Source organism: Scardinius erythrophthalmus (genome assembly GCF_964197995.2).
Source record: "Scardinius erythrophthalmus genome assembly, chromosome: 4".
NCBI classification, from domain to species: domain Eukaryota; kingdom Metazoa; phylum Chordata; class Actinopteri; order Cypriniformes; family Leuciscidae; genus Scardinius; species Scardinius erythrophthalmus.
This window is the reverse complement of record NC_138224.1, coordinates 8,649,859-8,669,440: the sequence shown is the minus strand read 5'-3', so window position 1 is coordinate 8,669,440 and position 19,582 is coordinate 8,649,859. Positions and strand designations below refer to the sequence as shown.

Sequence of the window (19,582 nt, the reverse complement as noted above, 5' to 3'; positions counted from 1 at the left end):
AATTTGTGGATTAGCCTATACTGATAAGCGCGAGTCTGGAGAAACAGGCGTTTATTCATTCATTCTCAGTGTTGAGAAACGTAGCCTTCATGTGTTACATTATTGTGTTAATTATAACTAAAGTAGGCTACCTAATTATGTTACATATTTATTTTGTATGAAAACTAGCGCGTTAATTACTTATGGATACCGTTGTATCAGTGCTGCGCGAGCTCTCTCACAAACGCGACGCGCGTGCACAGAGAGAGAAGATCATTGTAAAATGATAATTGACGGGCTAAGTTTAAATTTTGTTCTTGCTTGTTTTTTTTTTCTGTCAAAAATCATTTTGTATTATCCATCCGCGCGTTAAAAATTCGTTAAATGGCGGACGTTTTACTGTTAACACAGCCCTCATTATGTCGGATTCTTTTTAGAATAAGTGATTGGTTATGCTATTATTGAACTCCTGTCTATTCTTGTCAACGGTTTTCTTTAAATATGTTTGTATTGGCTAATGCGTGCATGTCCTGTTTAAAATGTCCCTATACTGTGTTCTAGGGGTTTCTTAATTTTAGACTAGGTGACCTGCACACATTATATGCAGTGCAATTATATAATGAATGTGTGTCATCGTCCAAACCGCCCATACTATATCCCCCCCCCGCCCCCCACCCCTCGTCAGTACGCAAAAAAATGTCCAAGGTTGGCAGGTATGCAACATGAGTATTGTAATAAGTCGAGACAATTGTGAACCACTCACCAGACACTCTTTCATTATCAAGCTAACAAATAATCACTTTTAAGGGAATGCTGTGGCTTTTTTTTTTTTTTTTAAGTGGCCCAAATTGCTAGTTAACTAATGTGGTTCTTTTACAGCATTACCCATTTTGTGTGAATGACAGTCTATATTGTCAATCTTTTCTTTCATTAAAAAGTGTAATGACATTAATGCAAAGGTGAATATCTGGCCCATTCTTATGCATAACAGCTTAAAGACAAGGCACAAAAATCTTTTAGGGTTATATAGATATGCATACCCCACTGTCGAAGAAGTTGTGACTTTCACAAAATCTTGCACTGACACATTTAATCCTTATTAAAGAAAAATGTTTAGGTATAGAGAGATGATATAAGGGCAATAAGAGTAAAATGCTCACCTCTAAAATTCTCTATCAGCTGCCACTCAGTTGGCTGATCAGCGACAAAACTGTCCATTCAAAATGACCTGGAGAAAACATATAGAGGTTAGCAACAATTTGAAGACTTGACCCACTTCTTTAACTCTCACTACTTCAGCCAGTAGAGCACTGTATAATATGATAAGCACTGTAACGACAATGAGAAGAAACCAACCACAGACTAATTTTCTTCCAGAAAATTTATTCAAACTCTCTACTTCCTGCCGAACAAAACAGAAGATTTGTTCAGAACGTCAAATGATCCTCATCACCCTGGCTATTTAAAAGAGCTCAATGCTACCTTTGTATACTGGTTAATGCTAGCTTTGTGGCCGACTACTGACTGGTTAAGATAAAGACAGTGTCCGCACATTCCAGAGTCAAATCACCAAGGCCAGAGCCATAAGTCACCCATCCCGGTGCCAGAGAGTCTGCAAAAGACCCTTCTAATGACCAAACTAACGGAAAAGCTTGTCAATGTGAGGGGGTTTTTAAAAGACAAATTGCTGCAGAGATGGCACAACAACATTCCTGACCCCTCCTCCTTAAGTACTTCTGAAAGAACAAACTTTCTTAAGAGAGTTCTTTTCTCTTCTAAACCAGAAAACTGAGATTTTTCCTACAATATACATAAAACTCATTCAAGAACAATTTTCAATGGACTTAAAACATCATACATCATTCTAGGTGTTTCTACAATACATGTGTCCATTTAATATGCTTTAATCCCATATAATTCATTTAATCTTTATAACTGTTAGATGTTTGAATGAAAGTGTGTTGTTGTGGTTTAATTCTTTTCAGGGGAATGACTTCAAAGATATTTGACATCAGAAAAAATTAGACTTTATTAACAAAACAAAGCCGAGTGCCCCTCTGCAGAAAAGACCCTCCAGAAAGACCCTCCAGCAAACATATATACCTACATCCTTCTCCCAAATATGGTAATGCATTCTATAGATTATTTTGAGAAATAGTTTGTACCATGTGACTTTACTGAAATAGAATTATCTGCTGCAACAACACAGCTCTCAGGTTCCAAAGTCAAGCAAAAGTCACCCACAGACAAGGAAATAATAATGTACAAAAACCAGTTAAATTACTTTTTTTCTAAATAATAAAATCTTCAACATTCCCTCCTCTGGGGCTTATTTAAGCCCCACATTCACTATCATTTTCCAGAGTGTAGTTTCAAAATCCAGTCCCCTCAGTTATACTACCTTAGTGACTAAATTAAGTCACTCATTCTTATTTTCAATGACTGAAATTATGCCACCATACTCCGGAGGAGCAATCGAGCCAAACATCTTTCTCCATACATTTTTCTTTCTTTCAGTTGTTTTTTTCTTTTTCAATGGAGAAAGTAAAAGACTCGAATCCTCCCTAATCAAAAATCAAACATTGTTACAAGTGTGTGGATGAAATTGGTTCAGCATTGTCTTATTGTCACAGTTATGTAGAATATGTCAAACACAAAAATCCCTTATACAATTAAAAGTTCTCTTGCGGTGTAGATATCCTCTTCGACCCAGACACCGATCTGGCTTATTCATTTTCTTCTTCATCCTTATTCGAGGTACTTCAGTCAATGTCCAATGATTGTAAATCTCAATTTGGTTTATAAGCTCAATCTTAATAATATATGATTTATTTGCCCTCTAAAATTAGTTTTCATTGTCTTCTTAATATGGGAAGTAAACAACAGAATAATAACCCCTTTCAATATTGCAACTCCAAAAAACATTCCTAATTCTTTAAATCAATTTTCCATAACTTTTTGACTCAATCATAATTAATCTCCAAACATAAGTCATTCTACTTTTTCATGTAATTATTTTCATTATTATAAAGGCAAATCATTATAATAAATCTCTGCTGATTATAGAAGAATAAATGATTTAGTTTGCATGTTTATTTCGCATAATCCATATGAATTTTGATTTAAAATAGGGCTGGGTAAAAATAATTTTTTCTCTTTTTTATTCGCTTCTTATTTTTATGAAGGAACGTCAATTCACTTATTTTTAAAGAATCAATCTTTTAGTCAGTCATTTTTAGTTGATGAACGAACATAACACTGTAGTGCAGCTACATTAAATCACAATTTTCTTTGTTATAGCGTTTTACATTTCAAAGTCTGTCTACTTTATTACAAATTTAACAATAAATACCATTTTAAAATGTTTAATCTCACGTGTTGCAGCTTTTTCTCATTATAGCTCCTCAGTTCAAGCATACCTTAACTGAATACCTTTTCTTCCTTTCTACTAATTTCTAAATGAACTATCATGAATTAACTTAATTATGTCACATGTAATCACTCAAACTAAGAAAGCTTTAAGAGCAATGTTACATTTACTTCATAAAAGTCATTCAATGAACTCATTAGACGATTAGAAAAAATAACTCTCGAAAATAACTTTTTATACTATCTTACATATTCATTGTACGGTCATTTCTTTTTCTGTATATCTAAGTTTTTTCCTTAACCTTTTCAAACATAAAGCATTATAACTTAATTATTGTTAAAACTTCCTTTTCTGTAATTTAAGTTTTTGCATACAATTACTGTTAATCTTCAATTTTTTTGGAATGACTGCTAAACCATTATCTAAACTTATTTCTGATAGAATTTCAAATCTAAGGAATACTTCTTTGGTCTTAAATTTAATTACTTCTCCTGACCCTCCTCTGCTGATTTCATTGCCTTTACCCATCTCTATCTTGTTCCTATAATCCATTACCAAGTGTTTTATTAGTCCTTCTGGTACTGATATATGGCCTATTTGTGTCACTGTTCCTTTCCTACCTTTATTTTTGGCAAATTTCTCTTGTGTACAGTCAAAAATAGCAAAAAATGCCTTTTTATTTCATTTTCCTTATTCTTAATTTAGCCTTTTAATTATTCTCCTTCCTTACTCATTTTAATCCCTCCTTACTCCCCCCTTGCGCAGGTGAATACCATGTGTTGAGTACGTCAAAACTGTCATCGCACTGTGCTATGACAGTTACTTGAATTAGTCGCTTATCATTCTTTTTTTTTTTATAACTTTTCTGATTTTACGTTGTTTTTGATATATTCTTTAATTCAATAATTTTTTCTTCCTCTGGGGTTATTATTAAGTTGCTACTAGTATATTCACAGGCTTTAACATTACATTTAAAGACAGTTTGATTGATGTTGACTATTGTTTGAACTTGTACTCATCTCTGTTGATTCTCTCTTCTTTGCACAACTCCTTGTGAGTTTTCCCACATTCTGCAACTTTTCATTTAAAGTTCTTCTTTTTCCATTCATGTTGATCATTGTGAGTTGTTGCAATTGGCTTTTTCCTTTTCTCTCATTGGCAAGGGAAGGTCATTGCCAGCATGTCCTTGAACCCTCATTTGCTGTGTGGGGGGTTCCTGGAGTCGTTTGGTGTATTTTAAGTTGAGAGCCATGGACTCAAATGTCACTTTGCTGATCAAGGTTCAAGCCTTTTCTGAGATGACAAAGCACAGTCACTGGTTCTTTTTTGTTGTTGTTGTTTGAATCGTCTCAGAAACCTTCTGGAATTGAATTGCTCTCATCTGCGAATGCAACCTTCATTATTTCTTTTAGTTCTGTTAGTGACAACAACATTTTAAATCATCTGCTCATCTGCTCCATTGTCCTTCTTGGTGTTACCTGTAAAATGATCATGTGGGCTGAGTGGTGTTCTGGCCTGTTTTGTGTGTTTTCTGCTCATTAGCAGTATGGCTTTACCCCTATATTACTTTTACAATTAGTCAATTCAGCTCAGTTATCTCATTGTTTTGAGTCCCACTATCAGCATACTAGTTATCAGGCATCTTGGACAACACTCAACCCACTTTGCAACAAGACAGACAATATTTCATACTTTTGACAAAACGTCAGCTCCTTCGTGATATGCTGAAAAAAATCAAATGTTATATGCTCCATCATGATATTCTGAAAGGAAAGTCAGATGTGTTAGGCGCTGCGCAAAATGTAGTACCGTTTTATTTTACAATTTTTTCCCATTTTCTTTTTCTATTGTCACTACAGTTTCGACCAGGAAATTAACCAAATCCATCCATGGTCATTATTTTATTGGGCAGAATATGCCCTGTGGGCCCACATATTAAATTTAGATACAGCTGTAGGCAAAATAATTGATTTGCCTTGGTGTACACCAACTCTCACTCATTCATACTCAGTCACTCATCGCCCATCACACATTCTTGCGGAACTTATAATTTTAGCTGTGGAATTCCAAAGGTCTGACAGACAACATCACAGCACAGTACACTATTCAGAAGTGTCAGTGATCTTAAGGTTTAGTTTACCACCGTTGTTATAAACCCTTTTTTCTTTTCTTTTTTCCAAACTCTAATAGATTAAATATTTCAGAATAATAGGCCTAAGCATGGTGCAGTTGAGAGTAAGGCAGCCAATTGTAATTTCTCAAATGCATTTTGTCATTTGTTTGGTCTACTTTTTCATATTCTTTTTGTTTTTGCTCATGAGCTGCTTTAAGAAGAAAACTGGAAATCTCTACTCAATCTTGGATCCATGGCCAATAACATTTCCATCTCATTATCCCAGTTTTGACAGCATTTTTAATTTCATAATTATGGACTTTTGGAGTTATTTCTTTCTCCAATCTATCTCTAGAAAATTATTAAAACAAGATGGAGTGACCAGTGTTTTTGTTTTGCAAGCAAAACTAACAATTCTTTGACATTTTTTTGTCTATATTTTCCTTTGCCAGAGAATAATTCTATCATGCTTTTAGCAATGTTGTCTAATTTAATAGCCCTCACTATACCAAATCCAGCTTTAGTTTTAACTATTTGGTGAGTTGAGCACCCACTTCTCTGTATTTTCTTTTCTTATAGAGCTGGACTTGTACCTATTGAAAAAGCAGAGAGGGTTAGTTTAGCAGAGAATATAAAGAATTGCCATGAGACCAGTGAATAATCAGAATGAATTAAGTTAATATAATAATGAACTAAATTTGAAGCAGTCTCTAGAGTGTTCATAAGGTTTGTCACACCTGTGGTGCCGTAAGGGTCTGTTCTTCTTTTTTTAGATCAGTGTCTGTTGACATGTTTTTCAGCCTTGCTGTCACTCAAAGGCCATTGCAGAGTTGAGAATAGGCTCTGCTGTTTCTCTGTCTCTTCTCAGTTTGGGATTTTGATCAATCCTGTAACAGTTTTGCATCTCAGGATTTGTCTTTGTTTTCAGGAAAAGTCTCAAGTGAAAGTTTCACCTTTTCCAACATTATTTCAGTCTTTCTGAGTCTTTTTGAACTTCAGGAGGGGAGCTGAGAACCCCTCACCCACTTCTCTCTTCTTCTTTCTGCATTCTTGTCTCTGCATTCATGTCTTTGCCATTTGCCCTCTTGTTGCTTCCACAGGACACTGAAGCCATCTGCAATTTGAACACTCAGAGATCTGCATGAATCAAATTGAACTTTTACATATAAGCTATTAGCTCTTTATCTGCATTCTACTTTTTTTTTAACCTGCATCTTTTCACTGGTTCTTTTATATAAAAAATCTCACTGGTTGACCATAGCATTTCCCTCATTCTATTAGTAAGCAGTTCTTCATTGCAGGAAAAAGCAATATCAGCAATAATTCTAACTTTGATTATCTGAGAATAATACAGTTGAATAATTTTCCCTATCATAAAATCAGGCTTCAATCTTTCTTCTATATTTGCATGCTGTGTTCACAATAATCTAGTATGTTTCTCAACAAACATCAAGGAATTCCTCTTATTTTTTACTCTCATCAATTTCTGTAAGGTATTTTTGACTTTTGAAACTTGGTCACTCAATCTTGCTAACCCTCAGCACACTGCACCAGTTATTTTTCTCTTAACACAAACTTATTAATCTGCAATGGAATACTTTTTCCACTCTGTCTTCAGGGATAACGAGATACAAATTTTAGACATCTTCAGATATAATATATAATATATTAAGCACGTGCAATCTTATTTATATTCATCTATTAATATTTATCATTACATTTATTGATTAACTATATATCTTATTATTTTAACTTATTTTATACTACAATATTCTGCTAAGCTAATATCTTGAAACAATTGTTTTCCCTTACTTTTCTTTCTTTTTTTTTTCTAATACACACCATTTCAGTCCCTTCATTCACAGGTCATTCACACGTTCTCTGTCCCTTCAAGCAACCAGGATCAGAGGTCACTTATTTTCAACCACAGGCACAGTCACACAAGACACAGGATCCCTCAAACACTTAAACACACACTATTCTGTACTCCCTGTCAGATCTGAACAATACATTAACAGATTCACTCATCAACACAGTAACACTTTTAACTATCCTATTCCAAATGATTTTAGTAACCCGAGCAGTCCCTCGCTACATGCATTCGAGGCGGTAACCGTTACTCTAAACCTATAGACTTTTAAAACCTCTATTTTCCAGCTTCACCTGAGCAGACTCTTGTTAAAACTTTGTTTAACAAAACGGTAACCGTGAGCTAACCATCTGTGCACATGCTATACTTAAAGTAAACACAGATAAACCACTGATATCCTTATCAGTACACTTGCCATCCTCAAGGCCCTCTTGACAAGTAAATACAAAATAACTTATATCCTTATAAATCCTCTGTGTACATGCTTTTTGCTCATCATCCTTCGAGGCCCTCTTGATGAACAAACACAGAATCTTACGTACGTACGTCAAAACTCTTTGCGCTAAATCAGCATCACCAGTAGTTATAGAATCCACTCAGGATTAAACAAGCACTAGCAAACACTATTGGGAGCTCCCCTGCGCTTTTACCAACTACTTGACATACAAAGACAATACATGTAATTTTTTCTGACATCAAACATCCCACTTTTTAAGTTCTTTAAATTTGGAGAAGCTTGTCTTACCACATCCGGGCCACTGGTGACTAACACATACCTTATTCAAAAGCAAAAACTGCTCACCTCAAAGTACAGCGGCCACTGTTGTCTGTGTGAGTCACCAGCGATCCCTTCGTGGCTCCTTCAGCTCCTAAGCCACGTCCCTGTTCGGGCGCCATTTGTTGTGGTTTAATTCTTTTCAGGGGAATGACTTCAAAGATATTTGACATCAGAAAAAATTAGACTTTATTAACAAAACAAAGCCGAGTCCCCCTCTGCAGAAAAGACCCTCCAGAAAGACCCTCCAGCAAACATATATACCTACATCCTTCTCCCAAATATGGTAATGCATTCTATAGATTATTTTGAGAAATAGTTTGTACCATGTGACTTTACTGAAATAGAATTATCTGCTACAACAACACAGCTCTCAGGTTCAAAAGTCAAGCAAAAGTCACAGACAAGGAAATAATAATGTACAAAAACCAGTTAAATTACTTATTTTCTAAATAATAAAATCTTCAACATGTTTCATATCAATATGATCGTATGCTCATGATTCAAAAGATGGCTTGACTGAAATCTGTGTAGAATGTTCGTATTCTTATAATAGTAATAATATCTAAACTGTAGCCTCTGTTCTCTCTGGTAGTAAGGAGATCCCAGATAACGCATGATTTATGACTTTGCAAACAAAGCCAGTGTCTAATTGGTCCGATCTCTTCAGGAGGGGGGGACAAACTTTTAGTTTAGAATCTTAGACCCAAAAACTAAGCTCTCTCTCGCTGCTCTCGAAGCTCTCTCTCTGGGCTCTCGCTCTCTGCAAGAAAGGCTCTGCTATCACTCTCAAGAGAGATGGGCAGAAAAAGATGAAGATCTGAACCAGACTATAACCATGTAACTGAGGAGCAGACCAACCCAAATTAAGATCAGATGGGTTAGATTTATTCAAGCCATCTTACTATCATCTTACTTCGTTTCTTTTCTGAGTTATCATTTCCTTTATTTTCCTTTGTGAGTCTCGGTTCTGAGTTAAGTTGTGTGACAAGATTTCGAGCCACGTTACTTCTGCAACGCACCGCTTTCAACTTCAAAGACGCATCAACCATCCGACATCAACGCCACAGACATTTATCCAAGCACGAGGAGGCCAGCCGACGAACGAACGAGGGAAAACCCCTTTGACGCTCATCAGAGGAATTCCCAAAAGGAACGCAAAAGCAAAGACGCAAGTAGACTACCTCCAGACTAAAATCTTGACTGGTGTTTTGATAAATGTAATAACCTGTCTAAGAAACGATAGAAGGGTTAAATTAATGATTGATGGTTTGTTCAGGTCATGTCTTAGAAGTGCATATAGAAATTCGGAATTTCCTTCCTCTTACCCTTAAACTCATTCTTCCCAAACTCATTCTTCTTTTGTATTTCTTTCTTTATTACTCTCTTCCTTTCTGCAACCTGTATGAATGTGTGTGTATGCGTGCGCGTGTTTGTGTTAGTTGTTAGAAGGATCAATAGAGTCTTGTTTGTGTTAGTTATGTGTTAGTATATAATCAATAAAGTATTGTTTGTATTTAAAATATATTGCTTGTGTATGTGCTTATCAAATTTATTGTCTTGAACTTCGATCAAAAGTTACCTATGCTTTTACCCTATTCCTTAATTTACTGTTAGGGGGTTATTCTTTCTTGGCCAGGAAGATATTATATTTCCTAGAGTTAATAATTGTTTATGCTTTCTGTTCATTTGATGAACTGATAAATGATCATATTATTGATTCTGTTACAGTAAATTCTGAAAATAATTAAATTATTAATTATTGATCATAATTCGTTATGAATAATAATTAATGATATTTATACGGGCGTATAAACGCTACAGCACGGCGCAGCTGGTAAACATAACTCAACTATTGTGTTGCCTCGTCGCTCTGTAGCCGCGGCTATGGGGGTCGCACACCGGACGAGAAGCGTCGCGTCCCGTCTAGGACAACTCGAGGTATTGCACACCGGTCACGCACTCTCTCAAGGGGCTCGCACACCGGACGAGAAGCGCAGCGCCGCGTCTTTAAAATTCGAACACATTATTCTCTATGAGTAGCTGTAGACACACCGGCGGCGCCATCCGGCGTCTGTCCGCGGCACCCAGCAACGGCTCAGGGCCGTGTTCAAAAATAATCGCGTCCGGTGTGCGATACCTCGAGTTGTCCTAGAGGTTCAGTTGTCGTGATAGCCGCGGCTACATGCCAACCACAGAATTACCACGGTTAACTCTAGTCTCAACAACGTATTTTTTAAGCAAATAGAGCTAAACTAGCAACAGGTACATGGACACAGATAAGTTTACGTTACATCAACACTAAAAATACTCTCTTACCTTGAATATAGATGAAGTTGCACTGACCGAAGAAGCACGGCCAAAACGGATAGAGCGCGAAGAGACGGTTATTTCAAACGACTGTTGTGAGAAAATTCCAGAACAACTGCGGGCGGGCGAGAGAGAGAGAGAGAGAGAGAGAGAGAGAGAGAGAGAGAGAGAGAGAGAGAAAGCCAACCCTATAACCCAGAACATGGGTTACTCTTTGAAAAATAACCCAAAAACCCAAACAACCCAGGAATTGGGTCAAAATATTAGCCCTATAACCCAGAAAATGGTTACTCTCTGAAAAGATAACCCATAATTTTAACCCAACACAAATAACCCAGAAAATGGGTTGAAGAAATAACCCAGGAGTTTTTAGTGTGATGTATGTATGTGATTTAGTTCTGGGGAACCAAGAGGATTTAATCTCACTCCACAGACATTGCCCACTGTAGGTGTTTCTGTCTTGACAAAACTCTTTTGGCCAATAATGTATCCACTTGGCTGTGATTTTAGATCATGTCCCTCTCAGACTGAGCGGAGGTTTGGGCCGGTGCTCTGGGAGGCTGGAGGTGTATCATAACGCTGTGTGGGGTTCAGTCTGTGCTGATTTGTGGGACATCAGCGATGCTCAGGTGGTCTGCAGGCAGCTGGGTTGTGGAGCAGCACTGAGGGCTGATGGGAATTCAGTCTTTGGTGCTTGTGAAGGTGTTGTGTGGCTGAACAGAGTCGAGTGCAGAGGGAATGAGATTCACCTGTGGGACTGTCCTCTCTCCCTGAAGAACCACACTGACTGCTCCCACAAAGAGCATGCTGGACTCACCTGTGCAGGTCACAGCAACACACTGACCAATATTATTAATTTTTAAATTGTTTAAGTGGTAATAATATTTGTGTATTTGCTTTTTCCAATGTGTTTGTGTCTGTTTTGCCAGATTTGTCAGTGTCCACTACTCCTGCCACAACAACATCAGCTTCTCCTCCAGTTTCTCAGACAGTGCGCTCAACATCAGTCACTCCTCCACAAACTCCTCCAGTGTCTCTCTCTGTGCTTGTGGCTGTACTGGGAGTTGTACTGGGAGTTTTGCTCTTACTGCTCTTAGTGCCACTGCTTATACTGATTCAGCAGAACAGAGTGATGAGGAGAGGTAGGAGAGATCCAGAGACTGTCATATTGTGTGTTATTCAGTGTGTGATCAGTCATGTGTTGTGAACTGACAGCAGGTTTGTCTGTCTACACTCACAGCTCTCTCTAAGAGGAGACACAAGACGAAGACTGAGGCTGTTTATGAGGAGATTCATCACAGACCCAGTAATAGACACAGTGTTTTCACTCAGAGGGGTGAGTAAATGTCTTAATGCTTGATTTGTCGTGATCAACAGACTCATCACTGAATTCAGAGGGGTAAGAGGAGTAAATCACAGATTCATCTGTGTGACCTTGTTTGTGTGATGATTAAAGGGGGGGTGAAACACTTTCAGTCAATCTCATGTTAATCTTGAGTACCTATAGAGTTGTATTGCATCCTTCATATCTCCAAAAAGTCTTTAGTTTTATTATATTTATAAAAGAAAGATAGGCTGTACTGAGTCTTTCTGGAAAAAAACGAGCGGCTGGAGGCGTGCCGTGTGGGCAGGGCTAAAGAATCACGAGCGCTGTTCAATGTTTACTTGCTGTGCTTACGCGCCGATAGCTAACAATACACAGACATGAAGCAGTTTTACTCACCGCCTGCGGTTCCAATGCACGACCTTGAACCTTTATCATTGGGACTGCTCCATCCTTAAGCATTAGACGATCTGCAAATCTGGCGTCAAACTGGGCCTTGTTTATGTCACAGTGTCTGATTTGTGTTCCCTGGGTCACCACTAGATGTCCTCCTTCCCCACGGTGTCTGTCACATTCTGAACTACATTCCCCACGATCCTTGTTTCTTCATTGCACTCAGCTGTCCCTTGTCACTAATCATTGCACTCAGCCAATTCCCCATTAGCATTGTCATTTCCCTGTGTATATAACCCTGTCTGTTTTAGTATGTGTCACGGAGTCCTTGTATTTATCACGCCACTTCAGTGTTCTGTTCTTGTCTGCTCTTGTTTTGTGTTTTTTGGATTGCTCTTTTGATATTTGACCTATGCCTGGACTTGACCACTAATTTTGGATTTACCCTTAATAAATACTTACTGCATATTGGATCTCCCTGTTTCCCGAGTGTGATTCGTGACAGAAGGACTCCGTCACATCTAGATCCAGCGGTAGGTATTCAAACCTCTCTTCCCCAGCCACCGAACAGGAGAGGAGAAAATTATTTGAGGGAACCCGACTGGTCATTTTCGTGGGACCCGGGGAGGTCGCAGAGGAGGAGATGGTCGAGTGGAAGTCCAACACCACTCTTCACCCTGGCCCCCCTTCGATCCTGAGCGGGTGAGAGACAGATCTAAGCCACCATCTCGCCGTCACGGACGTAGAAGGGGAAAGAAACACACGTCTGCCAATCCGGAGACTGACCACACCCCGGAGGCTGTGCCCGAGCAGCCCGCTGTCGTCTCGGAGGTCGTCCTGGAACAGCCCGCTGTTTTCCCGGGGGTCGTACCCGAGCAGCTCGCTGTTTTCCCGGAGGCCGTGCCAGAGCAGCCCGCTGTTGCCATAGCGGCTGAAAGCCTGTTGGATTATTTTTCGACGCTATTCAAGATCCTAGAAATTCCCAGGACTGTTCACGTCGTGTCTGCCGAGCCTGTGTCTTCGGACAAGATGGCCGCCGCCGAGCCTGTGTCTTCGGACAAGATGGCCGCCGCCGAGCCGGATCCAGTGTCTGCGGACAAAATGACCGTCGCCGAGACTGTTCACGTCACGTCTGCCGAGCCTGTGTCTTCGGACAAGATGGCTGCCGCCGAGAGTGTTCACGTCACGTCTGCCGAGCCTGTGTCTTCTGGAACAAGATGGCCGCCGCCGAGCCTGTTCACGTCACTCCTGCCGAGCCTGGGTCTTCGGACAAGATGGCTGCCGCCGAGACTGTTCACGTCACGTCTGCCGAGCCTGTGTCCCCTGACAAGATGGCCGCCGTCAAGCTTGTGTCCCCTGACAAGATGGCCGCCGTCGAGCCTGTGTCCCCTGACAAGATGGCCGCCGTTGAGCCGGTGGTGTCTGTTCCTGAGCCGGTGGTGTCTGTTCCTGAGCCTGAGCCGGTGGTGTCTGTTCCTGAGACAATGGTGTCTGTTCCTGAGCCTGAGCCGGTGGCGTCTGTTCCTGAGCCTGAGCCGGTGGTGTCTGTTTCTGAGCCGGTGGTGTCTGTTCCAGTTCCTGAGCCGGTGGTGTCTGTTCCAGTTCCTGAGCCGGTGGTGTCTGTTCCAGTTCCTGAGCCGGTGTCTGTTCCTGTGCCATGGCCACCCAAGGGGTCCTCTCCACCCTGGCCGCCCGAGGGGTCGTCTCCGCCCTGGCCGCCTGAGGGGTCGTCTCCGCCCTGGCTGCCCGAGGGAAGGTCTCCGCCCTGGTCGCCCGAGGGAGAGTCTCCGCCCTGGCCACCCGATGGACTGTCGTTTCAGCCCTGGCCGCATGCACGACCTGCTCCGCCCTGGCCACTCGAGGGAAGGTCTGCTCCGCCCTGGCCGCGCGATGGACTGTCGTCTCCGCCCTGGCCACCAGATGAACTGTCACTCCCTGTCCCCATTTCCCTCCATGGACCTGGCCCCCCATCCCTCCCCCTGATCCTCCACCAGTCCACCTCCCGCCTGGACTCTTGTTTTGTCTGTCACGTCTTGGAGCGTCTCGTAGCCGCTCCGTAGAGGGGGGGTTATGTCACAGTGTCTGGTTTGTGTTCCCTGGGTCATCACTAGATGTCCTCCTTCCCCACGGTGTCTGTCATATTCTGAACTACATTCCCCACGATCCTTGTTTCTTCATTGCACTCAGCTGTCCCTTGTCACTAATCATTGCACTCAGCCAATTCCCCATTAGCATTGTCATTTCCCTGTGTATATAACTCTTTCTGTTTTAGTATATGTCACGGAGTCCTTGTATTTATCACGCCACTTCAGTGTTCTGTTCTTGTCTGCTCTTGTTTTGTGTTTTTTGGATTGCTCTTTTGATATTTGACCTATGCCTGGACTTGACCACTGATTTTGGATTTACCCTTAATAAATACTTACTGCATATTGGATCTCCCTGTTTCCCGAGTGTGGTTCGTGACAGTTTATAAAACAATCATCGTCGAAATGCAGGGAACAAACAAGAACACTTGCACAACTCCGTTGATGCTCTGGAAAACCAAACTCCATCCACTGGTCCCTTAACGCTGGGTTCTTTGGGAATCTGTGCAGGGTTGTCGTGCCATGGCAACCAAAAACACACTTCTTTCTTTGACATTGTGCTAAAGCCGAGCACAGCGCTTTGATGGGCGTACTGCTTTCGCTCTCTCGCTCTGGTCTACGGGTGCAGCCAAAGCAGCAGTTGAGGCCGGAAGAGAAGAGAGAGGGAGGTCACTGTGGATTGTGTAAGCTCCAATCACCGGCCCAAAGACGGCGTCCGGTGTCTTGGTCGAAAAAATTCAACATGTATTTCTTTTCGGGCACTTCTGGAAAAATTACTTTAATTTATTAAACAGTTGATTTAATAACAACAAGTGGAACAAAAGAACAATAAACATCTAGCACCCAAATATTTATTCAGCTTTTGCTGGACCCTTTCTCGTGCCCCAAGTGGTCACGCCTGAGTTTTGGGAGATAAACACAAATGGTAATTTATTATCTTTATTGGGGTATCTTCCCACATCAGAAGAACAGGCATTGTTTTCTTTTTTTTCCTGACTGTTCTGCTACTGCGGGAATGATGCTTCTTTACCATTCGCACCAGAAGTATTTATTTTGACCTCTCATAAAACAGCTGGAGACAGTAGGTTTGTGTGTTTTGCATGACTGAATGAGACCTGGAGGAGAGAAGATAGTGTGCAGAGTCAGGAACTCAGCATGGGGCGAAGAGACGAGATTGGAGAAGTTGTGTTGTGCTCTCTGTCCCATAGATCTCTTCTTAAGATTAGTGAGTTTAATTGTTTTATTGCAGGCTCAAATTCTTGAATTCAGTCTTAGTAAAAGTCCATCCTTACAATTGTCTCTAATAAAGCCTGAGAAAGGCCCCACCTCTCCGGGTTTGCTTGACCAATGAGAAGGGTGGAATTTCCCAAGTGGGAGATTCTTCTGTGGTTGATTTATGAGTTTTTGTTCTAAGCGTGCTCATTTGCAATGGCACGCTGGATTGGTGTCTGATGACGAAACTAAGAAAGATTCTTGTAATACTAATATGTTGCACAGCTATCGGCATATCATGTACACAATCATTTCGATCTTCAAAGTAGAGCTGTAATCGGGCCTTAAAAGTTCGGCCCGAAAAGGCCCGAGCCCGACAAGTACATTTTGATTGACAGCTTTTTAAAAGCCCGAACCAGTTTACAGCCCGACTATCCAAAAGGCCGTCTATCAGCAGTGATTAGAGTGTCGGAGAATAGCGCGGACACGCGCTTCACACCGCGAGCCGGCACACGCACCACTCGGCGGAAAAGGGAGAGAAAGAAAAAAGACTGCGCCGCACGCACACAGCACCTTTGTCTTTCGTAAAAAAGGAGTCATTTATACATTTTTTAACATCATTTATTCATGACTAACAGAGGCTAGAGGCCACTTGGAAGTTGGAACAAAGAAATGAGACCAGCCTATGTTTCACCTCCTCAGGATCTATTTTCACGCTAATCTAAACACATCACCTGACCGCTCATTTACCACGCAAACCGAAGCGCAAGCCCAAGCCCGGACCGAGCCCGTGTAAAATAATAGAAATTAAGACCTTTAGAAAATTAAGGCAAAGATCTTCAGCTCTACTTCAAAGTACCAATTTATAGAGACCAAACATGGTATGCGGGAGGTTATGTTGACTGTTGGTTCTAAGTACATTGTATCAAAGAGACAATAGTATCAACAGATAATAGTATTAAAAGAATGCAATTAAAAGAATTCTGGAATGCATGTTAATTTCATGTTAGTCAGTTCATCGATAAATTAATGCAGGAGAGTCTGTTCTAATATCTATAGGTATTGCAGCAGAGGCCCTGTTCACATTGCTAAGAATCATAAAAACACTTATCTGATCGTGGCCAGGGTAACTAAGACCTTCTTGCCCTGTTTGGGGGGATGTGGCGACAGATTCCCAGAGTGAGTTCCAAATATCAGTTGTTAAACTAACAAATACTTGTGTCTGACTTGTCTCAGTCGTTACAGTGCCACAGATGGCTGCCTTGTTTTGGAGCTCCTCAGTGTTTGTTTTTTTTGATTGTTTGTCTTTTATTGATTGTTTGTCCTGTCTTCAGTCAACTTTTACCTATAACTTTTATGAGAGACAAACTGCTGGACATTAGACAATGCACACCCCCCAATCTTTTTGGACATTTTAGTCAGAGGAGTTCTATTCAGATCCAAATTAACTCGGCACTCTGTGCCCACCTCCATCTGCCAGTGGATCACCAACTTCCTGACAGACAGGCAGCAGCTAGTGAGGCTGGGAAAATTCACATCCAACACTTGCACAATCAGCACTGGCGCTCCACAAGGATGTGTGTTCTCCTCATTACTCTTCTCCCTCTACACAAATTACTTCACCACTACTGATCCTGCTGTTAAGCTCCTGAAGTTTGTAGATGGCACCACAGTCATCAGCCTCATCCAGGATGGTGATGAATCTGCATACAGAAGAGATGTTCTGGTAAGTCACAACAACCTTGACCTGAACATGCTCAAAACAGTGGAGATAATATTGGACTTCATTAGGAACATCCCAGCACTCCCCTCCTTTACCATCATGAACAGCACTGTGGCCTTATGGTTCCTTGGATCTACCATCTCTTCAGGACCTGAAGTGGGAGTTCCAGATAGACTCCATTGAGAAAAATGCTTCGCCAGCTGAGGAAGTTCACCTTTCCACAGGAGCTGCTTAGCCAGTTTTATTCAGCCGTCTGTTCTATGCACTTCAGTAGTTGTCTGGTTTAGTTCAGCTACCAAATCAGAAGCCACCAGAAGACTACAATGGACTACTGCTACTACTGAGTCTGATACTGCTCAATTGGGCTGTGATTATGGGGCGTGTTTCAACCGAACCAGGAAAGAAAATGCCTCTGCACTCAATTGGATAGACCTACAACCAATCAGAGCAACGCAGTAAGTGACATATGTTTTTCATTCCTGTTTCCGATCGACAAATGCCTTGATCGCGGTCGATATCTTCTATAACAGACGCGATGGCGGAATCTGCACATCATGTTTTATAAACAAAGTTCAGGAGGAGCACATTCAAATAATCAATCCAATCAATTTGTCATCAGACTATTACCATGTCTATACCCTATCAGCATGAGAGGAAGCATATATTTATTCACTCTGTCAACTCGCCTAACATTCCTTGACAGTTTTCAGCATCCCTCCACTCAGTCTCGGCTTGTTCTTCCACAGCCTGGAATACCGGGGGAGTACTTTGGGTTCGGGCCGGATACCGATCCCGGAGCCCTCTCCTCGGACAATACGCCAAATATGCATTTATTCTATCTGACTTATTTGTAAGTGTGAACTCGTGAAATCTCAATTCTCCAGCGGCAGTCATCTTTGTTGTAAACGAATTCAACCCAAGCGCTCGTTGGTGACGTGGATGATTACGTTACTGTTGATCATCTGTCCATCATCGTATAAAGCCCGCCCTGACAATTTGATTGGTCCGAACAACTTTTGCTCGGGCATAATAGCTCCTCAACGGATCAAGTTGAGACCGAACTTCCCGACCTAAACATTTTGTGGGCAGGGCTTAGTTCAGCTGGCATCCAGGCTAACTATGGACAGTTCGGACTGCTGAAATGATTATTTCCCACCCTCCAGGACCTGTACTCTTCCAGAGTGAGGAAGAGGGCAGATAAAATCATAACAGACTCCACTCACCCTGGCCATAACCTCTTTGCACTTTTGTCGTCCGGCTGGCGATTCAGAACAATCTAGGCACTAGAAAATCTAGGCTTAGGAACAGCTTCTTCCCACAGGCCATCTCCCTCCTGAACAGATAAATGCCTCATAAGGCCTCACTTAGTGTAAAACTCCCACTGTTTAGTGAAATATTTATTTATTAACCATAATACTGTTAACTTTAAATATGTTAATATCTGTAAAAATGCCTAATCTGTGTCTTATACCTTTCATATTTTTATTCTTATTTTTATAATTATGTGTCTTGTTGTTGTATTTATATGTGTGCACTGGAAGCTTCATTTACAAGAAAAATTCCTTGTGTGTGTGCAAGCACACTCGGCAATTAAGCTCTTTCTGATTTCTGATTCTGAAATGATCCAAAGCATATGGGGGTTTTGGCTGATTTGTGATTGTGAACATGTATCTGATAGTTCTGCTTCTTCCTAACAGGAAGTGTCCGTTCTACCGAACAGCATTCTGGGTATGAAGATGCTGATGAGCTTCTTTCAGGTTAGAGGACTGAAATATAATAATGTTACCCGCTACATACAAAAAAGTATGTACGTTTGTTAAATTAAAAACATTAAGATAAAAAAAAGTTATCTTAGTATTGTTTAATAATAATATGCAATAATATGTATGTACTGTATAGTAATAATAGTATTTACTGTATGTATGTTGGTATTTATGTATGTGTGTATTTTCTTTTTCACATCAAAATTCTGCAGTAGGAGTCACAGCTGACTACTATACTGACGTCAGCACCACTAAAGGCCCAACAGGTCAGTGACTTTAACTGATCACAGAAATTCACTTCATTTAATTACCTATTTGGCCTATGAATTAGTTTCTGTTTATTCTCTCTTTTCTATTAAATTATTTAGAAAATCAACAAATCACATCAGAGAATTATGATGATCTAATCAATGCTGAAAGGAGACATCATGATACAGGTTTATTTCTTTTAATTATTTTGTTAGGTCTTAACACAATACATACATGTATATCATTTTTCTTTTCTTTTTTTGCAGAAAACTATGATGACGTCGTCATTGTACGACAGTTCTCCAATGATAAAGCAGGTGTGGGTTTCAAATTATACATTTATGCATTAGAACAGGGTTTATTTCTTGTTTTTTGGTCAAATTATAGTACCATGTTAAGTATGAAGACTTATTGCAT

At 40.5% G+C, this 19,582-nt stretch overlaps 1 protein-coding gene across 1 annotated transcript in view; it reads left to right on the top strand.

Moving 5' to 3' along the window:
- LOC308689053 (scavenger receptor cysteine-rich type 1 protein M130-like) overlaps positions 1-19,582 on the top strand; it is a gene marked incomplete at both ends in the record, with an annotated part of 56,326 nt that overhangs the window by 36,420 nt on the left and 324 nt on the right. Inside the window, 9 exons of the mRNA XM_081362603.1 lie at positions 10,928-11,242; positions 11,347-11,559; positions 11,658-11,753; positions 12,695-12,836; positions 12,881-13,124; positions 16,911-17,309; positions 18,832-18,910; positions 19,129-19,182; positions 19,432-19,482. Coding sequence (XP_081218729.1) covers positions 10,928-11,242; positions 11,347-11,559; positions 11,658-11,753; positions 12,695-12,836; positions 12,881-13,124; positions 16,911-17,309; positions 18,832-18,910; positions 19,129-19,182; positions 19,432-19,482 — 1,593 coding nt within the window. The remainder of the gene's footprint in view (positions 1-10,927; positions 11,243-11,346; positions 11,560-11,657; positions 11,754-12,694; positions 12,837-12,880; positions 13,125-16,910; positions 17,310-18,831; positions 18,911-19,128; positions 19,183-19,431; positions 19,483-19,582) is intronic.